General features: G+C 34.3%; 2 protein-coding genes across 2 annotated transcripts in view; one reads left to right on the top strand and one right to left on the bottom strand.

The window, feature by feature from the left end:
• The window catches only part of LOC148305045 (uncharacterized), a 32918-nt gene extending 19553 nt beyond the window's left edge, over nucleotides 1–13365 (top strand). Inside the window, exons 2-4 of the mRNA XM_088267308.1 lie at nucleotides 3365–3469; nucleotides 5662–10900; nucleotides 11064–13365. Coding sequence (XP_088123434.1) covers nucleotides 3375–3469; nucleotides 5662–10900; nucleotides 11064–11930 — 6201 coding nt within the window. The 5' untranslated portion in view covers nucleotides 3365–3374 and the 3' untranslated portion in view covers nucleotides 11931–13365. The remainder of the gene's footprint in view (nucleotides 1–3364; nucleotides 3470–5661; nucleotides 10901–11063) is intronic.
• A 321-nt stretch (nucleotides 13366–13686) lies between these two features.
• On the bottom strand, nucleotides 13687–21145 carry LOC148305044 (dnaJ homolog subfamily C member 21-like). The gene is made up of 6 exons (XM_088267300.1): nucleotides 20822–21145; nucleotides 19090–19382; nucleotides 17467–17681; nucleotides 16563–16778; nucleotides 15551–15841; nucleotides 13687–14758 (listed from the first exon to the last, which is right to left on the bottom strand). The coding sequence occupies exons 1-6, from the start codon at nucleotides 21010–21012 to the stop codon at nucleotides 14189–14191; spliced, it is 1776 nt and encodes a 591-aa protein (XP_088123426.1). The 5' UTR covers nucleotides 21013–21145; the 3' UTR covers nucleotides 13687–14188.
• Nucleotides 21146–21682: the final 537 nt, after the last annotated feature.

Genomic DNA, 21682 nt, shown 5'->3' with positions numbered 1-21682 from the left:
AAGCAGATAGGGTTAATTCGTTTGTGAACCAGAAAGCCTACACGAACACAAATGGAGGTTATTACAGAGAAAAAACACACATACTTATGTATTTTTACTTTAATGACCTTTCTACACAAACGCCGTCTTTTTGTCACCTGAATAAAATGGAATTTCTTATTCATATTATGGAATTTATTTACAACATTTTGAGTGTGTTCAAATACTTAAACCACTTAAACCAGCCTATGACGGTCGTCAGCCCCGTAAATGCCCAGACTTCCATATTCTTCTTCATCTTTGATGAGATGTCAAAAAATAGTGGAATTTATTATTGAATTAATGGAATTTATAATTGTATGTCATATATGGTGTCAACCAGGGATGGATTGGATGGGACTCATCCGACCCCTTTATTGACCGCTCAAGGGTGATATTTCAACCGTACAAATTCACTACGCGACCGCGAAACTAGACGTGTCTGCGCACATTTTTTTTGGAATATATGAATATATGCATATTATATATGTGAAATATACAAAATTTAGATTTTTTTTTGATGTAGCATATCTAAAAAAATAGATCTGATTCTGATGGCTATTTCGGATTCTGCATCCAAAAATTAACTAGTAACAGTTGAAAAATCGCGGGCAAGAAAATGTGTGTCGGCATGTGTGATCGATGAATCAATATCAGTGGGCGGGTAAGAGCAGTTAGTAGCACCCACTCGAATCGAAATATAATATGGGTAGTCCAATCTTCTTCAGTAATGACTATATTTCGATACGTTCGCAACAGAAATCTGGGGCATATGGACCGGTCATACTGATATATTTCGGAACTGTAAAAAATATTTCAATAACGTACTGTTTACGCTTGTCAATAAACAGGATGACTGAGGATTTATTTATTATACCGTTGTCCGCCTTCTTACCAACTCTCTACACGACTCATTTCCGGCTGTCCCATAATATATGACGTAAATGATAAAATACATCAAGACATATATCGCTCACTCCTTTCAACAACGTCGTATATCAAAAATCGTCAACTTTCAGTTGTGCATGCTTTCGGAATGCCCAGAAAATGTACTATATCCCATCAAAAACGGCACATTTTTAACTTAATATTTACCGGCTACAGGGCGGAAAGTGTTGGTTTTGCATTTTGAAGAAAAGGTATTGTTTAATTATTTTTTTTAAATATACTAAATATTTTTCAAATGGAGGAAAAATCTTCAGGTTTCACCTGAAAAGATCTGTTGCACAGTAAAAAGTTTAATAAGTGGCTTGATATTTATTTTTAATACGTTTCATTGTATGTTTAAACTTTAAAAACGATCTCCTGAATAATCAAGTTTTTTTTTATATATGACGTTCTTAAAAGGAGTAAGCGATATTTTTATTAAAGATTAATCTCTCACTTCCATAGGATACTACACTGTATAAAAGCAGTGTTATCTTGGTCTCTAAATACAGTAAACCCCCCTATAACGTTGAGATAGGTTCCGGGTTATCGCAGGGAACGTTATAAAGGGTTAATGTTTCAAATTGTTTTATTACATTTTAACCAGTGAAAATGACTAAAATAAGTCATTATTAAATTTAAATACAATCTAGAAGCATTTGCCCTCTATAACGTACCCTAAGGAAAAGTGATCAACACTGCGCTTGGTACCTATCCTAGGTAATATTATAAATTAATATTACAATGAAAAATCACTTACAATTATTTTGAACCTCTGGGAATCGAACTTGAGATCTCCAATACGGTAGCCAAACCCTCTAACCGGTACACTAAGGCAGAATTTTTCATCCTACTTAGTTTATTTATATTCTTATTTTATTTTTTCTCTAGATCTCTTATCTACAATTGTGTATGAAATTTTATATGTTAACTAAAACACCTCAACCCCTTTATCCATCCTACCATCAATCGGTTATTTTACCGTTAAATTTACCGTTATTTTACGGCTAAATTACCGACGTCAACACACGTGTAAAATTTCCAAATAAAATGTGCCAAAAAAGTAGTCTTAAGTGTAAACATTGTTTTATCGTTCTTCCCATAGTATGGGCAAAATTGTTCAGCACTAAAACGGTTAAGGCTGAGATCTCAAACGAACAAATACAGAACGCGACCGGCCGCGCTAAGAGAAAGACGTGTCTCAAAGCACTTTTTTTTAATATGTATATATTGGAATTAGATTTTTTTAAGAATAAATATTGAAAAAAATATATCCTTTTTTTAAAACTCCTTAGACTTCAATAACCCTTTTCTTTTCAAAAGCATTTATTTATTTCGAAGAAAAACTTAATGTTACCTGGGCCTATACTGGGCCTTAACTAAACAACTCCAAACCCTGTATCCATCCATCCATCATTCATATTCTCTAGTAAATTGTGTAAAATTCCCAAATAAAAATATAATAAAATGTGTTAAAAAGTAGTATTTAAGTGTAAACATTGTTTCAGCATTTTCCTATAGTATGTGTTAAAATTTTCAGTATCAAACGGTTAAGATATAAGAATATAATTATCTCATGGTTACGCTTTTAAAACGTATAATTTAAGTCCGTTATCACACCACTTACAGCTGTTGTTCCATTAGTATCCACACATATAATTTTTCTATCAAGCTATGGTTAGAATATTCGATTAAAACATAAATCGATATTGCCATTTATTTAATTTAAAATTGCGCGTTACGACGTTGCTTCCTCTAAAAGATTGTTATTAACGGGATTCGAATGAGTTATGCATACAAAGATGATTATAATTATTTCCTAAATGTATCATGGGACTGATAATATCATTACAAACTGGCATATGTATCACAAAATAGTAGTGTGATTTGGTTCATTGCTGTTTACGAGATTACATTCTTTCTCAGAGAAATACGGAATTTAATTATTAATTTATTATACCATCTGACTAAATATATGTACTTATTCCTAAAAAAATTGGGGCGATTGCAATCTTAATATTTTTTTCAAAATAAAATCGTATCAAGATTTACACTGATAACTCAACATAGATGAAAGAGTCTATCCAGACGGAAATATGGAAGTCGACTGGAATATTTTGGACTGAAAAAAATTATGTTTTCTAAAATACTTTACTTATTATTTAAACGAGTCGTTTTTTTACATTATTTTGAGTGAAAAGTTTATTTTTATTCACAACTTCTGGTCACAAATATTTGTAGGTAGAAATATAGACTCAAAATATTGTTAAAAAAAAAATATTTTTCATTTTGAGTAAAACACACATAATTATCGATTTATTTGCACGGGTTACCCTATAAAATATGTACAAATATCAACCTTCAATAAATATTTTTTTAAATATATTTTTATCATCAAAAATATTTTTTCTTTTTACAGGGGCGATAAAATGTGGAATAGGGGGGTGAGGGGTGCAGGGGGAGGATGGTGGATCCTCCTCACATCGTGTCTCCTGGCGCCTTATTCTGAAGGAGCAGTACGAAGGTAATACGGATCGTCTTTACTTCCACAACACCATCAGGCAAATTCTTCGGAACTGATTATAAAGTACCGTAAAGTGGGTATACTTTGCACCATGGGTGATACTTTGCACCACCTTCTGTAAAGAAATTGTAGAGCTGGTCATCTCTGATACATGTCATTTTTCATTCTACTTTCTATTGTTTCTGATAGATGGCACTTCAATCTACTTTTTAGTTTACGGAAGTAACAGTCGGTCGCTATTGCTTCAATGCGTTTTTCCTGTCCGAACGTAAAGAAAGTTTTCTGTCTGAAAATTGTGTCCGAAAAAATCCAGTGGAATCAGTATACTGAAACTAGTTACAACAAGTGAGTGGTCTCTAAATCGTAGGTAGATAGGCCCTGCTTTTCTCAAATGCTGTATTTTTTAGTTACGTTGTCAAGTTTATGTAAAAATATTTTTTTTTTAAGAACTGACTTGTATTGACCACTTTTGGGGTAACATTGCACCAAGTGCAAAGTATCCACAAAAAGCCACAGTTGATTAATTTGATGAAAAGTCTTAAAACGGCTAATACAATTTGACATGTTTGCTAAATATCTATAGGTTTTGTGTACTTACTTAATTCCTGGTGGTATATTTTTTTCAAAAATGTCAAGAACACACAAACAGCGGCCTTAAGCCAGACGATACTGCGATTTTACACCAAAGAGAGTGGAGCAGTGTTTGGAGGCCATTCGAAATGGTACAATCAGTCAAAGAAAGGCTGAAAAAATTTTCAAAATCCCCAGAAGGACGATTAACTATAAGCTCAAAGATCAGCACACAAAACCTGTGGGAAAACCTCCGATATGTGACAAGGGCGAAGAGCAATCCTTCGTAAACTGCATAGTAGACATGAGTGAGTACGGTTTCCCAGTGAGTGTTTTTAACATTCGCTACATTCTAATACCCTATTTGGATAGATTTGGCAGAAAAATACGAATATTAAAGAACAACGTACCAAGCTCTGAATGGATAAGATCATTTTTGCAAAGACATAAAACCTTGACTGTTGCTAAAACTAGTCAGTTGCTTAATCGGTTGCCATTAAAAGCGTATGACGATGACGTGCGCCAGAGTTTTCAACAGTTTTTGGAAGAAAACAGATTCAACCCAAAGAATTCAGTCTTAAAACGCAGGAAAACGATACCGATAGAACCAGGTAAGAGCATTGCTCACGATCCAAATGTCGAAATGAACGTTGACGAGACACAAATGCTACCTGAACCAACTACATCAATGATCCCACCTTCCGCATCAAAACTTCCAGCATATCTAGCATTAACTGATTATAGTTCACACGGAAGCTTTGAAGAAGAGGGAGAAGAACAAAAACGATGACTGAAACCAGTTATCGTATTTGTTCTTCCGTTTCATTAGGACCAGTAAAAAAGAAGGTGGGAGAATATGTCGAATTTCATTATGAAGGAGAAATATTTCCGGGACAGATTTTGGAAATAAAGAAAGATAGAGCTGTTAAATCCATGCAGGAGAGTCTCAAATCGTGGAAGTGGCCGATGAAGGATGACTTTCTTCAATATTCTTGGAAGGATGTAGCGGGTTCCATAAAAGAACCGAAAATGCAATCCAAAAGAGGTTTCTTTACCGTCCCGGAACTTGACCATATTTAGACCTAATTTAATTTTAATTCCTATTACCTATGTAGTACGATATGTTTTAATATCCACCTTTTATTTTATATAATTTTAAACCTTCAGTATTGAAAAAAAAACATTTTTGTTAGATTTTTCAATATTTCAAAAAAAAAAAACTATCAAGTGTCTTATTTTTCCATAATTATACAATATTATAATCTGCATTTAGTGAACTGTGAGCCAAAACCCTTCATAAGGTGCAACAAAACTTGTAGGATAGCCTTTACTTTGCATAAATTTGGATTCTAGTACGAAAAGTGTAGAGAAAATATCATGGTGCAAAGTTGTACTTTACCCCGGGATACTTTGCACCAAAATATAAATATAAAAAAAAAATACAGGCAAAATAGATAAAAATTTAAAAACGTATCAGACATGTTACAGGTATATGTGTTATTACATTGCAGTAGTTGAAACCTTAGAAAAAGTAAAAAACCTGATCTGAATAGACAATTTTTTGAAAAAATGCAGTATTTTGGTGCAATGTATACCCACTTTACGGTACCTTATCTTTTCAGAAAACAAGAAACAGCGTATGTCCTCGATCCAGTTGGAATCCCTCTACCCAAACCGTCGCAAGTGCCCAGCGAAGTCGGAAGCCCAGTGAACCTGATCCAACCGGACAGATACGAATTCTATACCTTCGACGAAAGTGGCGAACTCATCAAGAGACTGATGACCCTGAGAGAAATACAGGAAATCATAGCTACGGGAGACGGCGACGAAGGACACGTGCTAACTGTGGCGCAATCCGATCTCAGCAAACCGGCAGTCACCTTCAACTTCCAACCTCCTTCGCACACTAAAGTTCACACCATAGTCTCCAACGTTCAGAATGTGCTTAAAGCCGAAATGGAAGCCCAGAAAACAAACCCACCCAAAGAAAACATGTTCGACACACCAGACGTCTCGTCTTCTTGGAGCATGATTCTACCTGCTATCTTCGGAAACACGGGAGGAAGCATAGCTCCAGACAGCTTAATTTCTATGCACTCAGTACCCGAAACTGACGTCATCACAACTACCAAAGATGAATCAGCCCCATCTACTCCTGGGTTTACTCAAAATAGTAATATTAAGCCAAACGAGCATTCTACAGAATTGTACTTGGAAAACAACAACGACGATCCCGACGATATTGAAAATGACGAAAATACATATTCCCAAGTCGAAGATTTAATCGAAGAGGAGTTGTCTAATGTCGCGTCAAAAGAAACAGATAGTTTATTATTGAACGACATAAAAATCTCTGAACTTTCAAAAGAAACAACAACGGAAACACGAAAAGATGAAATTACTAAAATTCCATACCAAACAACCACGGAGAAATTATCCACAACTACTTCTAAACCAACGACAGTGCAAGCAGTTTCAAAAGATTCAGAAAAGGTATTCGAAATCATTAAAGAAACAACCTTCAAACCGTTCACGCAACAAAATACAAAACCGATAACTACGAAGAAAACCGAACAGTCAACATCGAAGCCAAATCTTACACAGATACCCTTAATAATACGGCAGCCAGTGAATACTGTCTCTAAGAATAGTGCTGCGACAATAAAACCAGAATTCACAAGTGAAATATATGAAGAAAAGACATCTACCCAGAAACCAGTTCAAAATACAACCGACAAAACAAATAAAGACAATTTGACAAAACCCATTATAAAACTAAAAGATAATGAGACTCAGGCAATCTTAAACGAAGTATCTCTTATTTTGAAAGAATCTGAACATAATTTTATCACTAAGACAAATTCTAGTGTTGTAAATCAAAATAATGTTGAGAAAACCGGTCTAACCAACTTGAAAAAACATCCATCTACTGCCGATAAAATAAACGAAAAAGTATCAGAAACCACTACATTTAGTTCAATTAAGTCGAATATTTCTTCTGGAGAGGATGAAGGGTCCACAACGGAATCCACAATTGAAATTAAAGGAGATAAAAATAATTTATCTGTTGAGAAACTTGCTTTAAGCCTTATTGAAAACTCACCCATCAAAAAAACTGACGAGAAGACTACGCCAAGTCCAGCGGTTGAAGAAAAAATTAACTCTATGAAAAATAAACCTGTACCAATAAAAACGGAAGAAGTTATTAAGACAACAAACACGTCTAAGGAATCAACAACAGAAAAAAGCATAGAAAATGAAACAAAGAAAGAAACCACTACTGAAAAAGTTCAAAAGCAGAAACCAACAATAAAAACAAATTATACCAATGACTTAAGTACAATGCAATCAACTACAAAAGTAAACATCATATCAACAACCCCAAGTGTGATGAAACGGAATCAAACAAGTGAACACACAACATCTAAATATGGTTCTCATATTGAAGAAAATTACAATTATGAATCTATCAATATTAACCCACATAAACAATCCATTAAAAATAGTGAAACGCAGAAAATTGAACCTATTGTAACGCCAAGACCTATTTCGACAGTAAATTTGTCAACTAAAAAAACAGAATTGGAGGATATATCATCGCAAACAAAGAAACCGACGTACCAGTATATTGATAATAAACTAGTTACAAACTCAGATCAGGATTCTACTACAGTAACAAGTGTGAAAAATCAACATAACAAACCAAATACCCCGATGACTTCGAATATTACATCTATTGATAATAAATATGATACTCAAAATCCTTCAAGTCAAGCAAATGCCAATAGTATAGTTCCGACAACATACAAACCCTTCGTAAAAATATCGACAACGTTGAGGCAACCGGATAAAATAAAGATTTCATCAACTACTGAACAATATGTCAAAAACAATATACCGAGTACAATCAAGCCACAATTAATTAAGAATAATGAAACAAACATTTCAAACAAAAAGCCCATAATAAATACAAAGGAAGAACTAACGAATACAAAGGTCAAAAACTCAGCATCAAATATCCCACAAACACAGAAAAAACATAATGAATCATCAAGCATCACTGACCAAACAACACCCAAAGACACGTTTGTACAAATAAGTTCTTCTAACATTGACAATAAAGATGAACATTCGACAGTGAATAGTTCAACAGGAATAAAAATACATTCAAATAGCAATATACTTCCATCTTTATTATTATTAACTAAAGCCCCAGTAATTGATCTTGAGAAACCAGATAGTTCAACAGTGCAAATTTCAAACCACGATAACTTTGAACCAGATATTTTAAACTCTTTGAATATTATATCTATGGATTTGAATACGACAAAACCAGGAACAAATCTAGAGATAAATGTTGATGTAATCAAATCGGAACCACAAAAACTAACTAATAAACCAAATATGGAAAAAGAAAATATTTCCAACCCAAAAATTGTGCCAACTGAGAGTGTCTTCAAAGATAAAATCCCAATCATCAAAAATGAAGTTAATGCCAAACCAGAATCTTTGAAAGCAACCACATACAGACCTTATACTCCCAGCAATGTTTCCTTGGTAGCCGATATGAATGATAAGCCGGAGAAAGTAAATAACAAACCACCTTCTGAAGTTAAAGATACATTAAATATAGATGACCAGAAAATAGGACCACAGAATACACAAAATCTTACTAGGCCATCAACATACAATCTTTCGGATTCTATATCTAATGTTCTTTCACAAATATATGATAACTCTAAGACAACTATCATCCCAACAACTTATTTAAGTAACTCAAGTAGTGAACAATCCGATTTAAAAGTAACTACTAAACTAAGTGAAGAAAAAAACATGGTTACTAAAAAACCTATAATAGTACAAAATGTAACAAACGAGAATGTAATAACAAAAGAAAGTATAAAGGCTTCAACAATCACGCAAATTTCTGCTGCAACATTAAAACAAACTACAGAAAGTCCACAAATAATAAGTACCACCAATAAACCTGTTTCGTTAGTTCATAAAAATGATTCTGTAAACCAGTTGAAAGTAAAAGACACTTCAAATAATCAAGATAAAAATAAAATAAAGCCTTCATTACCTCAAAATGTTACGAAAAAACCGCAAATCAATCCAACTAAGGCAACTAATACAGTGAAGGCTGAGAGTGTAACAGTAAACCAAAAACCGTTGAAAGAAATTACTACTACAGAAAAAAATACAGAAAATGTTCAAACAACAGCAGCTGGCACAACAGTGGGAAACACCGATAGCACTGGAGCAGAAGATGATGAGTTGATGGCAATGTTAAATCAATATAGTCAAATGTTCAAAATTTCTGGGGACAATAAATATAAAAAAACGGAGACAGAAAGTGAAAATCTGGAAACTGAGGTCATTTTAAGTACAACTAACAACAATAAAGATTGGAGTAAAAATGATATTCAACGGGAAAACATTAATGTAACTAACTCTGAAGATAAAATGGATAATTCATCCAAAACAGAAAACTACACAATAACTACAACAACAACGAAACCACAAATTTCTAACAGAATTAATGAAAATACAAATTCCGACCAAACTAAAAATAATGCAAGTCTTGAATCGCCTCAAAAGAATAACGATAAAGTAATAAACGAAAAGAACGAGGCTTATAAGTTAACCTACACTCATGCAGAATTGCCTAGTGAAAAACCCCAAAACCATTTACTAAACAAACTAATATCAAGAAAAGAACCGTCCAGTAATGAGGTTCCCACAAAAAAAATTGTTTCCAACGATTACTTCACAACTAATACTCCTCAGGATATAGCTCCTACAACAAACTCAAGAATTTCAAACGATAACATTGATAGTGTAAAAACTTATCCGAAAAATTTAACTACTAGCACTGAAAATAATACACCGGTTATTTCCTCAAACACAATTACGACCATCAAAGCTGAAGAAAACGCAACAAAATTAGATACTATCCAAAATAGTAACACAATACAAAATGACCAAATCACACTAAACTCGAAAAACAAGACTAAAATTGAAACCGAGCCGATCAATTCATTGAATTCTAAAAAAAGTGATATCAATGACGATACTGAAAGTGAGTGGAAACTTGTTCCTACAGTTTATCCCCATACTGAGGCTGTAAAAATAAACAACCTTAACAAGAAAGAGACTTCACAAAATGCGCTTCCACCCCAAACATCTTCCACTGCATTTCAGAGACCTATCAACTCAAATAATAATAATCAAGGGTTAAAGAATTACCAATCTCAGCACATTGGACAAGTCCACCTGCCGGGAGGAAAGGGAGGAGAAGGATTGGAAAGAACAACAGCCGGGCTCGGTGAAGATGTCTTTCAATTCTCTCAACTTTGCAACGAATTAGCATTCAAATATTGGGATGCTGTTTCTTCAAACGGCATCGACCCAAAAAGAAGTTTGGCAATTTCGCCATTTGCCGTTACTTCTATTCTTGCCATGGTATTTTTAGGAGCCAGGGGAGCTACCTCAGGAGAAATGAACGAAATTTTAAAACTCGACGACATGGTAACATTCAACCCACACATAGTTTTTAAAAATGTCACAGAGTCGATAGAAGTTTCAAAAAAATCTGGGGTAGCTACATCGGCATTCATAAGAGAACTGTATAGCGATCGATCAAAGGGACGCTTGCTAAGTTTCTATAAGGATAGAGTGCAACAATTTTATAGTGGACATGTGGAAGAAGTAAATTTCAAAGTAATCGGAGACATTATCAGAAGACGAACAAATCTGTTAGTGAAGAGGCATACTTGGAGCAAAATACCAGAATACATTAAGGCCAACAATATGATTTTACGACCACCATTGTCAATTTTTGCAGGAAACATATTCCAGGTAATTTGTAAATTAATCATATATCTAAAGTTAACAAATGAAGATACATATCAACGATTAAAACCACGGGTCACATTCATGGCCTATATATATTTTTTGACTTTTGAATATGTGTTAAAATATATACTCACAGATTTTCATGTTTATTTTTATTGATTTGCAGACTGATTGCTCAATAGCATCAACGGATGGACGAGATGGTGAAATGTATTTTGTTGTATCGCCAACAATAAGACAACGCAGACTTATTCCAGTTCCAGCTGTAGTTTACAGATCGGGATTTTTGGCCGGTTACGTTCCAGAGCTAGACGCTACCGTAGTAGCCATAGATAAAGGAGATCAAATAGTTAGCACAATATTTGTCATGCCGGGCCAACAAGGCAGTACCGCACAAGGAGATGACATAATGGACCTACAACAGAGAATCACAAGCTCCGCCGTCAAAGAAGATACATGGACCAAGCTACTTCAGTCGTTGATACCGAGACAAGGTTTAGAACTGCAAATCCCCAGATTTTCGCATCGTTCAGTGATAAACGGAACAACTGCACTGAAAACAATGGGACTGAAAGATTTGTTCGATATTGAAAAGGCGGACTTGAGAGGCTTGAATGGCCAAGCTAATGATTTATATCTATCAGACCTGATGCTCGTCAACACATTTTCAACATGCGGAGAAGGATACATCGGAGATCAGCATCATGTCGAAGTATATCCTGGGGAACCAAACAAAGTTCAGCGAAGACTTTGGAGAACGCCGCATAGACCAATCATCCAAGAGGCGGGTGACTCTCAAAGCGAAGGATGGGAAGAGCCGAGGGATTACCAGCGAGCTTTCCACGACCCTCTGCATGACACGAGCTACCTTCTCATGCCGCTCCACCTCAGGCCCCGGCAAGCGAGACTACCGGACTCTAATCCGGAGCCGCCGAGACTCAAATTCGACAGACCATTCATGTTCTTCGTACGCCACAACCCGACAGGATTAATATTACACATGGGAAGATACAATCCTAGATTACTACCTTAGAAAAATAAGTGAAACAAAGAACTCTTGTGAAAACATTTCGAAGCGGCATATAACAAGCTTCCAAATTAAATATAAATCTTGATGGGTTGTTACGATGAGATGAGCATCATGTGACGGTGTGTGTCAATTTAAGAATTTTATTTTTTTGAACCAGTAAGTGGGATTCTTAACTGCATGATATTTAAAAAAATAAATTTCTTATGGGACCTAACATTAAACAGAGCATCGAGGTTACATATTACGATGGCAGCGGTCAGGAGGCAAATTACTATTTATTAACTAGCGCCTATTTGAGACCAAGGAGACGAATTTGAACAGTAGGTACTTAGTTTAAGCAAGTAGTAATATAATTTGTATATTTGTTTTATATATTTCTGATCCAATGCAGACACGATTGATGCAAAATAATGTAGTTGCTCGTGTTTTATATACATGAAAAAATCATAAATATTGTTTCCGTCCATATCTTAAATACTTACGTAGATTGAAACAAAGCATGTTCATCACATCTTTCCTTAGCAATTATTTTGAGTGTTCTCAAAATACACGTATATAATGTTGCAAGCATATCACAGCAAAACATACTAGTATCGCTCACTCCTTTCAAGAACGTCATAAATCGAAAAACTTAATTTTTTAGGAGAACGTTTTATAAGTTTAAAAATAAAATACAATGTATTAAAAATAAATATCAAGCCACTTATTTTACTTTTTACTGTGCAACAGATCTTTTTAGCTAAAACCTGAAGGTTTTTTCTCCATTTGAAAATTATTTAGTTTGTTTAAAAATAATTAAAAAATACCTTATCTTCAATTCAAATGCAAAAACAACCCTTTCTGCCCTGTAGCGGGTAAATATTAAGTTAAAAATATGCCTCTTTTGCTGGGATATAGAACATTTTCTGGGCATTCCGAAAACATGCACAACTGAAAATTGACGATTTTTGATTTATGACGTTCTTGAAAGGAGTGCGCGATATGGTAAGGAAATCTCCATATGTATATTCAGCCTATACACGGACATGAAGAATATTGTTATACATATTTGCTTCATAGTAATGATTGAAAAGTAGATGACACAAATAAGGAAGTTCAATTCAGATAATTTGTTTTATAAATATAATAGTTTCTTATAGAAAATATGAAACTGCAGGATTATTAAAAACTATACCTAATTACTATATAATAACTGTAAAATAATTAAACGAGTTATTTGTACTTCGTGAGATATCACTAGATCCTATAATGTAATTCAACGTAAGACTTATTTATATTTAATATATTTGAAAGACTGTCTTTTATCGATCAGAAACAAAAATTGAAAAAAAAAAACATAATAATCAATCTGATTTATATCTTTTATTATAATTACTACATAAGGGGTTGCTGCTATAATTGTATTCGACTCCTAGATGAACAAATATATTATGTTAATGCAGTAATCTAATTAAATATATATATGTATATATATATATATATGTATATATATATATATATATATATATATATATATATATATATATATATATATATATATATATATATATATATATATATATATATATATATATATATATATATATATATATATATATATATATATATATATATATATATATATATATATATATATATATGTATATATATATATATATATATATATATATATTTATATAATTATGTTGATGTATATTGTACCTAATAAAATAAGAATAAGAAAATTATTATTGTTGTATGTACTTAAATAATAAAAGAATTTGTTTTTAAAAAAAAACGCATTTATTTAGAACCCAATAAATTATATAATACTCATCTTTATATGTATAACAAAATATTTTACATACACATACTTTGTACATGTAATATCAACTAAGTCAATTGGATTTTTAATGTTTAAAATTACAGAATGTAGTTATTTTAGCTATGTTAATGAATTGATAGACCCATGAGATTTTTTTTTGCTGGCACATTGGACATTCCCAACTGTTGCATGTTGTCAGTCAGATAAAACCATTGAAATCAAAGATATGGCGTACGTTTCATATACATAGATGTCTGGCTATAAACATCTTACAATCCACCAGTAGCCTTGTTTATTGATTGATTCAAGCAAAGCGAATGGATATTTCATCGATCTTCATCAGCAAATGTGTAAAATATCTGGTCACGATACATATAACGGAAACATTACATCTTGTAAGAGATCCATCATCCATAGTACATTGGATACAACTAAATTGTATATCACACAAATGTCACTATCTATTTTTGGACCCCTTTTTCTTTTCATTCACTTTAGTAGCAGCTTGTGAAGTAGGCAGAAATATTTGATGTCCAGTTTTCTTCAGGTGATCAAAGAGCTTGTTCTTTGAACAGAACTCGACTTTGCAGATTGCGCAACAGTGAGAAGTGTCAATACTTTCGAGGTCAATTTCGCTAGCAATTTTAGTCTTTTGTTTTTGAGAGAACTTCTTTTCTTTGCTCTTGTTGGATTTCTTTTCGGTTTTATCTTTCGGTTTTGCCGCTTCATTCAGATCATCTTGAGAGGCTTTTTCATCAACTAATGGTTCGGTATACGTCGTGTCACCTTCTTTCGCAACTTCGATATCAACGACGTTTTCGGGCGAAGCCAAATCACTATTTGCAGGAACTTTATCTTCTTTTGATTTAGAAACAATTTTCTCTACATTTTTTGATTTCCTTGCCCTCCGACTCCTAGTTGTGTCATTTATATCATCTAAATTTGTATCGGCTAGTATCTCGTTTGCCTCAAAAACATTTAGTGTCTTTTTGTTTTTCTTTTTCTTCTTTTTACTTTGTATTGTAGCCTAGAAAAAATAAAAGGGACAGTATTGATAGAGCGGGCGTAATTCTTACTAAATATTTATAATAAAAAAAGACATCTCAACATAAAATGATATGATTGATTTATAAGGATATATTAACATATTGTAGTCGGGCGCTTCGAACAATAGACTCTAGCCTATAGCGGATGTTTTTCGCGATTAGCGCAAAAATATATGGCTTTCTTAAAATTGACACAATTTCTAAACCAAATATGTAATATTTACGATTGAAATTTCAAAGAAATCATATATGACATTTAATCATCAAAAATTAATTATAATCATAATTTTTAATTAAGTATTCCGTATTTCACAATTTTAGAAGCATTGTAAACTCTAAAAAATAGTCTTCCACTTGAGGTATCATTCTGTATGCAATGCTAATAATATATTCAAATAATAAAATACCAAACAGTAAACAAAACAGTGCGAGAGGTATGAAAAATAGTCCAATATGTGAAATGACTCAAACTAAACTGGAGATTGAGATCGCATAAAAACTCTAGATTTCTGGCGATGCCTTTACAAGCAGCACACTAGCCAATCCGGAAAAGGCATCTCAAATAACGTCGACAGACTATCGCCTAGTACCCAGGTACCCTTCAAGGCTTTTTATTTCACGCTGATAACAAACCCGTATATTGCCGTTTCCCGCCGAAAACCGACAGTCAACATTTACCATGTCCCGCAGTTGACCGACAGTCCGCAAAAAACGGCAAATGCAATGTCCCGACGAGAATGTGTTAAAAGGATTATTGAAGTTTATAAACATACATGCAAGAGAGCTTCTTCATCACTTGATAGATTTTCTGGTAAATCATCCTCATTCATAGAATCAATATCTACTTTTTCCGGAACTGCCCTACTGTCTTCATCGGAAATATCTATTTCAGTCTCTAATTGCATATTCATAACATTTTCCTTGTGTTTTTTACTATTCTCATGGTTCTCAAAAGATTTAACATTCTTGAAAAGTTTACTGCAAGCCGTACAGTAGAGACTTCGAGAGGTTGAATAAATTTTTTCCTTTTCTGTCTGACCGTTTAAAACAGCTTCATCATCATCCTGAAGAAAAAAAGTAAAATATTATCATTTTGGTTACCAAAATCCGATATATGGGCTTTCGGTACTCTAGCGAGAAATACCTGATCCGTCCGATTTGACATCATGATTTATAAAAGTATCAGATATATTTTGGACAGTATGTTGGGGATTCCTGCAGGGTTGTGCAAAAAATTTCGATTCATATTATTTTTTCAATAAGTTATACATTGAGATTTTGAATTATTCATCATTTACATTGTACAAGTTGTAATAATATAAAAAATTAAGTTGCAAAAATACTTAAAAGAGAAACGAGAAAAACAAAGAACATTATACCAATTTTATTTCCAAAATGGTATTACACAAAGTGAACGATGAATGCTTTTAATATAAATAATAAATATGTATAAGTTAACAATGCTTTAACTCTTTGCACTCGAGACTTTTTACAACATACTTTTTAACTTTTTTTGCAACAGGAACACACCCAAATGCTAGCAAGGCCATTGAGCAACTGGCGGGTCAGAATCGCACCTGCGTTAGTGCGTATCCCGGCCTTTTATTATTTAAACAACATAACGGTACATAGTGGCAACATATAGTCGCCAACCGATTTACTGGAGAATTTACCATATAGACATATTGTCGCCATTTGAGGGCAAAAGGTTAATATACAAAATATAATAAAAGATAGATTGGAAAAAGAAGAGCTAATGCGGAGAAAACATATTGAAGAAGTCACCTGCGCATCAAGATTGTCTCCATCTTCAACATCACTCGGTCCGGTCAATGTTTCCTCATCGGAATGTCCAAATTCTTCGGCGAGTTGTTTTTCTATTATATCCAACTGCGAGTGGAAGTCGTGCATAGAATAGAGAGGAACATCGCTTTGTCTCTTCTTAGCTTCTTCCAACTCTTGCTGCCTTTTTACATGTTTTTCTTTGTGCATCTGTATAGTCTAAAATAAACATTAAAAATAACATCTATGTATACCAAGAACACCTGTTAAGACAATAACGCATTGAGTTGGCAAAAGACGATTTACAAAAAAACTGAATGCTGTCCAAATACGACCATTCAAAGGAATATGCAGCAAAAAGCCGTATAACAGATGATAGAATGGTAAAAAAGGGAAGGAATGCAAGATTGAGATAAGCTTTATTGATAAAATTAAGGAATATGTGTTCAGATGGTTTAAGCTGGAGGCTGACCGGAGCATCTCGTCGTAACATAACGTTGTAACATCGCTCGTGGCGAGCATCCAAAACTATGGATGAAGCGCTCGGCTCGGTGTACTGACTGCCTGAATGCTCGCATCGTAACGTGTTACGTTACAACGAAATGCTCCGGTCAGTCTCCACCTTCAGATATATGAAACTATTGAGTGAATAATTAAATGTTAAAACAAATACACAGGTAAATGCAATTGTTAGTAGAAGCAGAGAAAGCCTGGCGAATACTTTGTATGAGCAAGTATTTCAAATAGTTGAGTTGGAATAATTGGCGGCTATATATAAACATGAAGATGCATGAATATGGAGAGGCGAAGAATGTTTAGGAAAACGGAGCAGCGTGGTGTTCCATCCTCTCTACCTACCTCTCTGAGAAAGCTGCATGATAGTTAGTAGATAAGATAGATAAAATACCTTTCTTTTATTTTCTTCCGCCTTTTCTTGCAAAAACTTAGTATACGCCAATACTCTCCGATCTCTTCTCCTCACAAATCTGACTAGTTGTCTTATCTCCTCATTCCTTTCTTTCCTAGCCTTCTGTCTGATTTTATTATTTTCCTTTTCTATAAACTTTAGCACCCTTCTATTGTCAGCTTCTCTGATATCGTACTTATCAAGCCATACATAACCTAGAAAATAAAAATATTTATTAATAATACATTATTTACATCTCAACATAGATGAAGAAGAAGACTGAAGTTTTAATTTTTGTTTCACTAAGTAAATACCACTATTTCTTAAAATCTACTGTGACACAATTTCGATGCATTCCGCATCATTTTCAAACACTGTATAATATGGTGTTTGAAAATGATGCAGAATGCATCGAAACACATGTCACAGTAGATTTTAAGAAATAGTGGTATTTACTAAGTAAAACATTAATTAAAAATGGATAGATTTTACCACAAAATGACTGCCGAATCAATTAATGAAAGAATATTGAAGTCTGGGTATTTACAGGGCTTAATAATTATTATAGGCCAGCCTATAATAGTAAATTAAGTGATCACTTTACACACGTGCGACGTTAAGTATCTATAGTTTTTATATGAAAGAATATGGAAGTCTGAGCATCCCAGGGCTTACTACCAGGCATTTGGCTGGCGTAAGTGTATAAAGTGATCACTTAAGCCACCCAAATGCCAGGTCATACTTGGGATGATCAGGCTTCCATCTTCTTCTGTATCAAAACGATAGATGCTTCATCTCAAGTTGAAACACCTATAATATTTATCATCCGTGGGATGAATAATCCAGTGTTTGATAGAATTATTAATAACAAATGAATATCATTCAAGTGTTGATTGAATGTCGCCTTAAAAGTCAAATCAATTTTTAGTTAAATAAACTTATCTGGAGATTGTCCAAAAGTCTGTTTGATTTTAGATTTATGTGTAACTAACATAGATGTATGAAGGATGCTAAACATATCCCTTAGGGATCGAAAAATGAATGTTTGGATATGGGAAAAAACCAAGGTAACAGATGTGGCTCAAAGAATAGCGGAACAAAAGTGGAATTGGGCAGGTCATGTGCACATATATCTGATGATAGATGGACGAAAACGGTGCTTGACTGGAGGCCTAGAACAGAAAGCAGAAGCGTGGGTAGGCCCCAGACAAGATGGTCCGATGACATTAAGAAAGTGGCGGGCCTGCACCGAAAGAGAGTCACGTCCAATAGAGAACTGTGGAAGTCCAAGAGGGAGACCTTTGTTCAATACTGGACACAAGAATAAGGCTGAAATAAGTAAGAAGCGTTTATGAGGTAATAGAACAGGAAGCAGAAGCGTGGGTAGGCCCCAGACAAGATGGTCCGATGGCATTGAGAAAGTGGCGGTCCTGCACTGGAAGAGTCATGTCCAATAGAGAACTGTGGAAGTCCAAGAGGGAGGCCTTTGTTCAATACTGGACACAAGAATAAGGCTGAAGTAAGTAAGTGAGCAACATAGACCTTCTACAAAACAAACAGCACTCCAATAAAGAATAAACAGTAAATCAAACCACCAACAAAAGGGTGATCTGTTCTACATACTTTTTAAGGTTGAAAATGCCATCCAGTAAGCATAAAACTCATGGACAACTTCGTGTTCAGATGTGGAATTTCCAAACATAGGAATCTTGGCAATATCTTCAGGATCATCCAAATACGTCACTTCCTCAGCAGCCAATTTCTTGAACACTTCCTGGTAAACGGAATAGAATCCTTTCCCGTCATCCCCGAAGCCTTCGTAACAAGATGGAGTGCAGAATGGAATAAGGTCTAGACTCTCGTCGTTGAAGGAACTGCCAGCCCCTCTCAATAATTGTTCTCGATGAGAATCATACCTGAAAAACACATCTTTTTACATTTTGATATCTTAACTGGATCCACGCGGCTCGCATAACCGTATGTGTTTTCACAAAACATGCCCCATACGCGGCTGACATAAGCGTATGTGTTTTTACTTTGCTCCAAGTTTCGAACCTTAGTTCAACTTGGAGGGATTTTTTCATGGTGTGGAACTTTAGATAAAATAATATGTCAATCCTTGACCTTATGACATCTGTTGAAATATCTGACTAATAATATGTAACATCACAAGGATACATAAAAGAACAGATCCCTGATTTTTCTTGAGGTCGATAATTAGTCCGCGCCATAATTATGCCCTATATCTGTCTCACTCTCGACGCTACGCATCGCCAGTGGGTAAGAGTGACACACGATGCGTGCTTTGATTTATTTATGTTACGATCGTATTTGTTTATGTTACGATATATTTCAAGAATAATGTGACACAAGTGTATTATAGAGTACCAAAAAGGCACAATGATCCGGGCGTCTCTCAGGAACAAAGTTAACGCGGTGAAAAGGTTAAAACATTGCAACACAAAGCAGGCGAATCGCAGGCCAATGTCAATTTGTCACTGACTCACAAAGCTGGCGATTCGCAGGTTTGTCTCTGAAGTGATTTTTTTTACATTAAAACTGAATGACAATAACTTTCACAACACTGAACTGAACGCACTCTTCCAAAGCTACCTGGGGATGAGCCATAAGGATCTAGCTTACGAACAACAACAAAAAAATATGCTTTTATGTTTTACCATTTTTATTTTGTGGGTAATTTAGTCTTAATGTTGTTTGTAATAAAAAAACATGTCAAAATTAAATAGTGTATTGTATGAACAAATTGTGTCATCTTAATAGTGGTGCAATGGTTTAACAAAGATGAAAAAGATTTCGCTTAGAATGGGCTATGACCTGGCAAAGGCTGGTTAAGCGATCACTTTACACACATGTAAAATTCACCATTCCACCCATGACTGAAAACCAAACTACTCAAATATTTCGAACTCTTAAATATCACATCGTCTTCTTGGTGCCTTGTGGCTTGTTTGTAAGACGGATTAACCTTATGTAATGTCGATTCCCAGCTGTCAATCCATTTCTTTGGTGGTCTGCCCAAGATTCGTCTACCTTGGGGTTGGCTGTGCAGTGGTTCCATTCTCCTCACATGCACATCTTCTTCGTTGCCTTCCCCACCTAACGACATCTCATGTCGTTTGATGTTTGTTTTTTTTTATTATAACATTTTTTTAATGTTATATCTCAACACGAGATGAACCATCTATCGTTTATTTACAAAGAAAGATGGAAGTCTGAACATCCCAGGGCTCATGATTTGGCATTAGGCTGGCTTAAGTGATCACTTTAGACACTTGTGTAGCGTTTCCAACCTTAAAAATAACGAGAAACACATTTTAAAACCAAATGTTCTTACCATGCGCGCTCCTGAGGGTCAGAAAGTACTTCATAAGCATTCTGCACAGCTTGAAATTGCTCTTTAGCTTCGACCGGATTTGTCAAATTTTTGTCTGGATGCCATCTCAAGGCTAATTTTCGATACGCATTTTTTATTTCAGAGCTATCCGCGTCTTGGCTAATATTTAAAACCTCGTAATGACACTTCATTTTGGTATTAAAATGACAAACTTTAGAGCGGTAGTTATAAGGACAAATTAATAACTTTACATGTTACGAATATATGAAGTTCATCGAAAATTTTAAACTTCACACGAGGTAAGTACGGAAAATTTATTTTGACAAGCAGAAACCTCAGATAAAGTAATCAAAAGACTAGGATTAGATACTGGTAAACGTCAAAATGAAAAGCATAGAGCACGATGTACGTTCTGCTCAGAGTAAGCAATCAATAATATTTAGTGCCTACTTCACTATTAAATTGATACATAAAATCATTTTTGATCTATTATTGTTCCATTATTTCCCGCATTAGCACATTATTTTTTTAAGACAGGCTGTTTCCTACTTATAACTGTTTTCCGATTCCATTTCCTTAATACTCGTCTCATTGGCATGTTCAAACAAACACATTTTTTTACCCTCCCTTGAAATGGCATTCTTGTGTAAGAGATGCAATAAATGGAGTTCTCATGCGTACTTATTTGAGAGCTTACGCTATCTGCCATAGTAGTATTATTTTTTTTAATATTTATGGCCCTATCTCCAAATTACACCATTTCGTTTGTTCAAGATAGTCGACAAATCAAAACAACATTTTAACGACTGGTACGTTATCTCAAATAAAAGGTAATTCTGAATGATGAAGGCAAAGCTCCGC

The sequence above is a fragment of the Brachycentrus maculatus genome, unplaced genomic scaffold, assembly GCF_059751285.1.
Source record: "Brachycentrus maculatus isolate JH-2025_06_01 unplaced genomic scaffold, ASM5975128v1 h1tg000289l, whole genome shotgun sequence".
NCBI lineage: Eukaryota > Metazoa > Arthropoda > Insecta > Trichoptera > Brachycentridae > Brachycentrus > Brachycentrus maculatus.
Note: the sequence above shows the minus strand (reverse complement) of the source record. Positions and strands in the feature narration are given on the sequence as shown.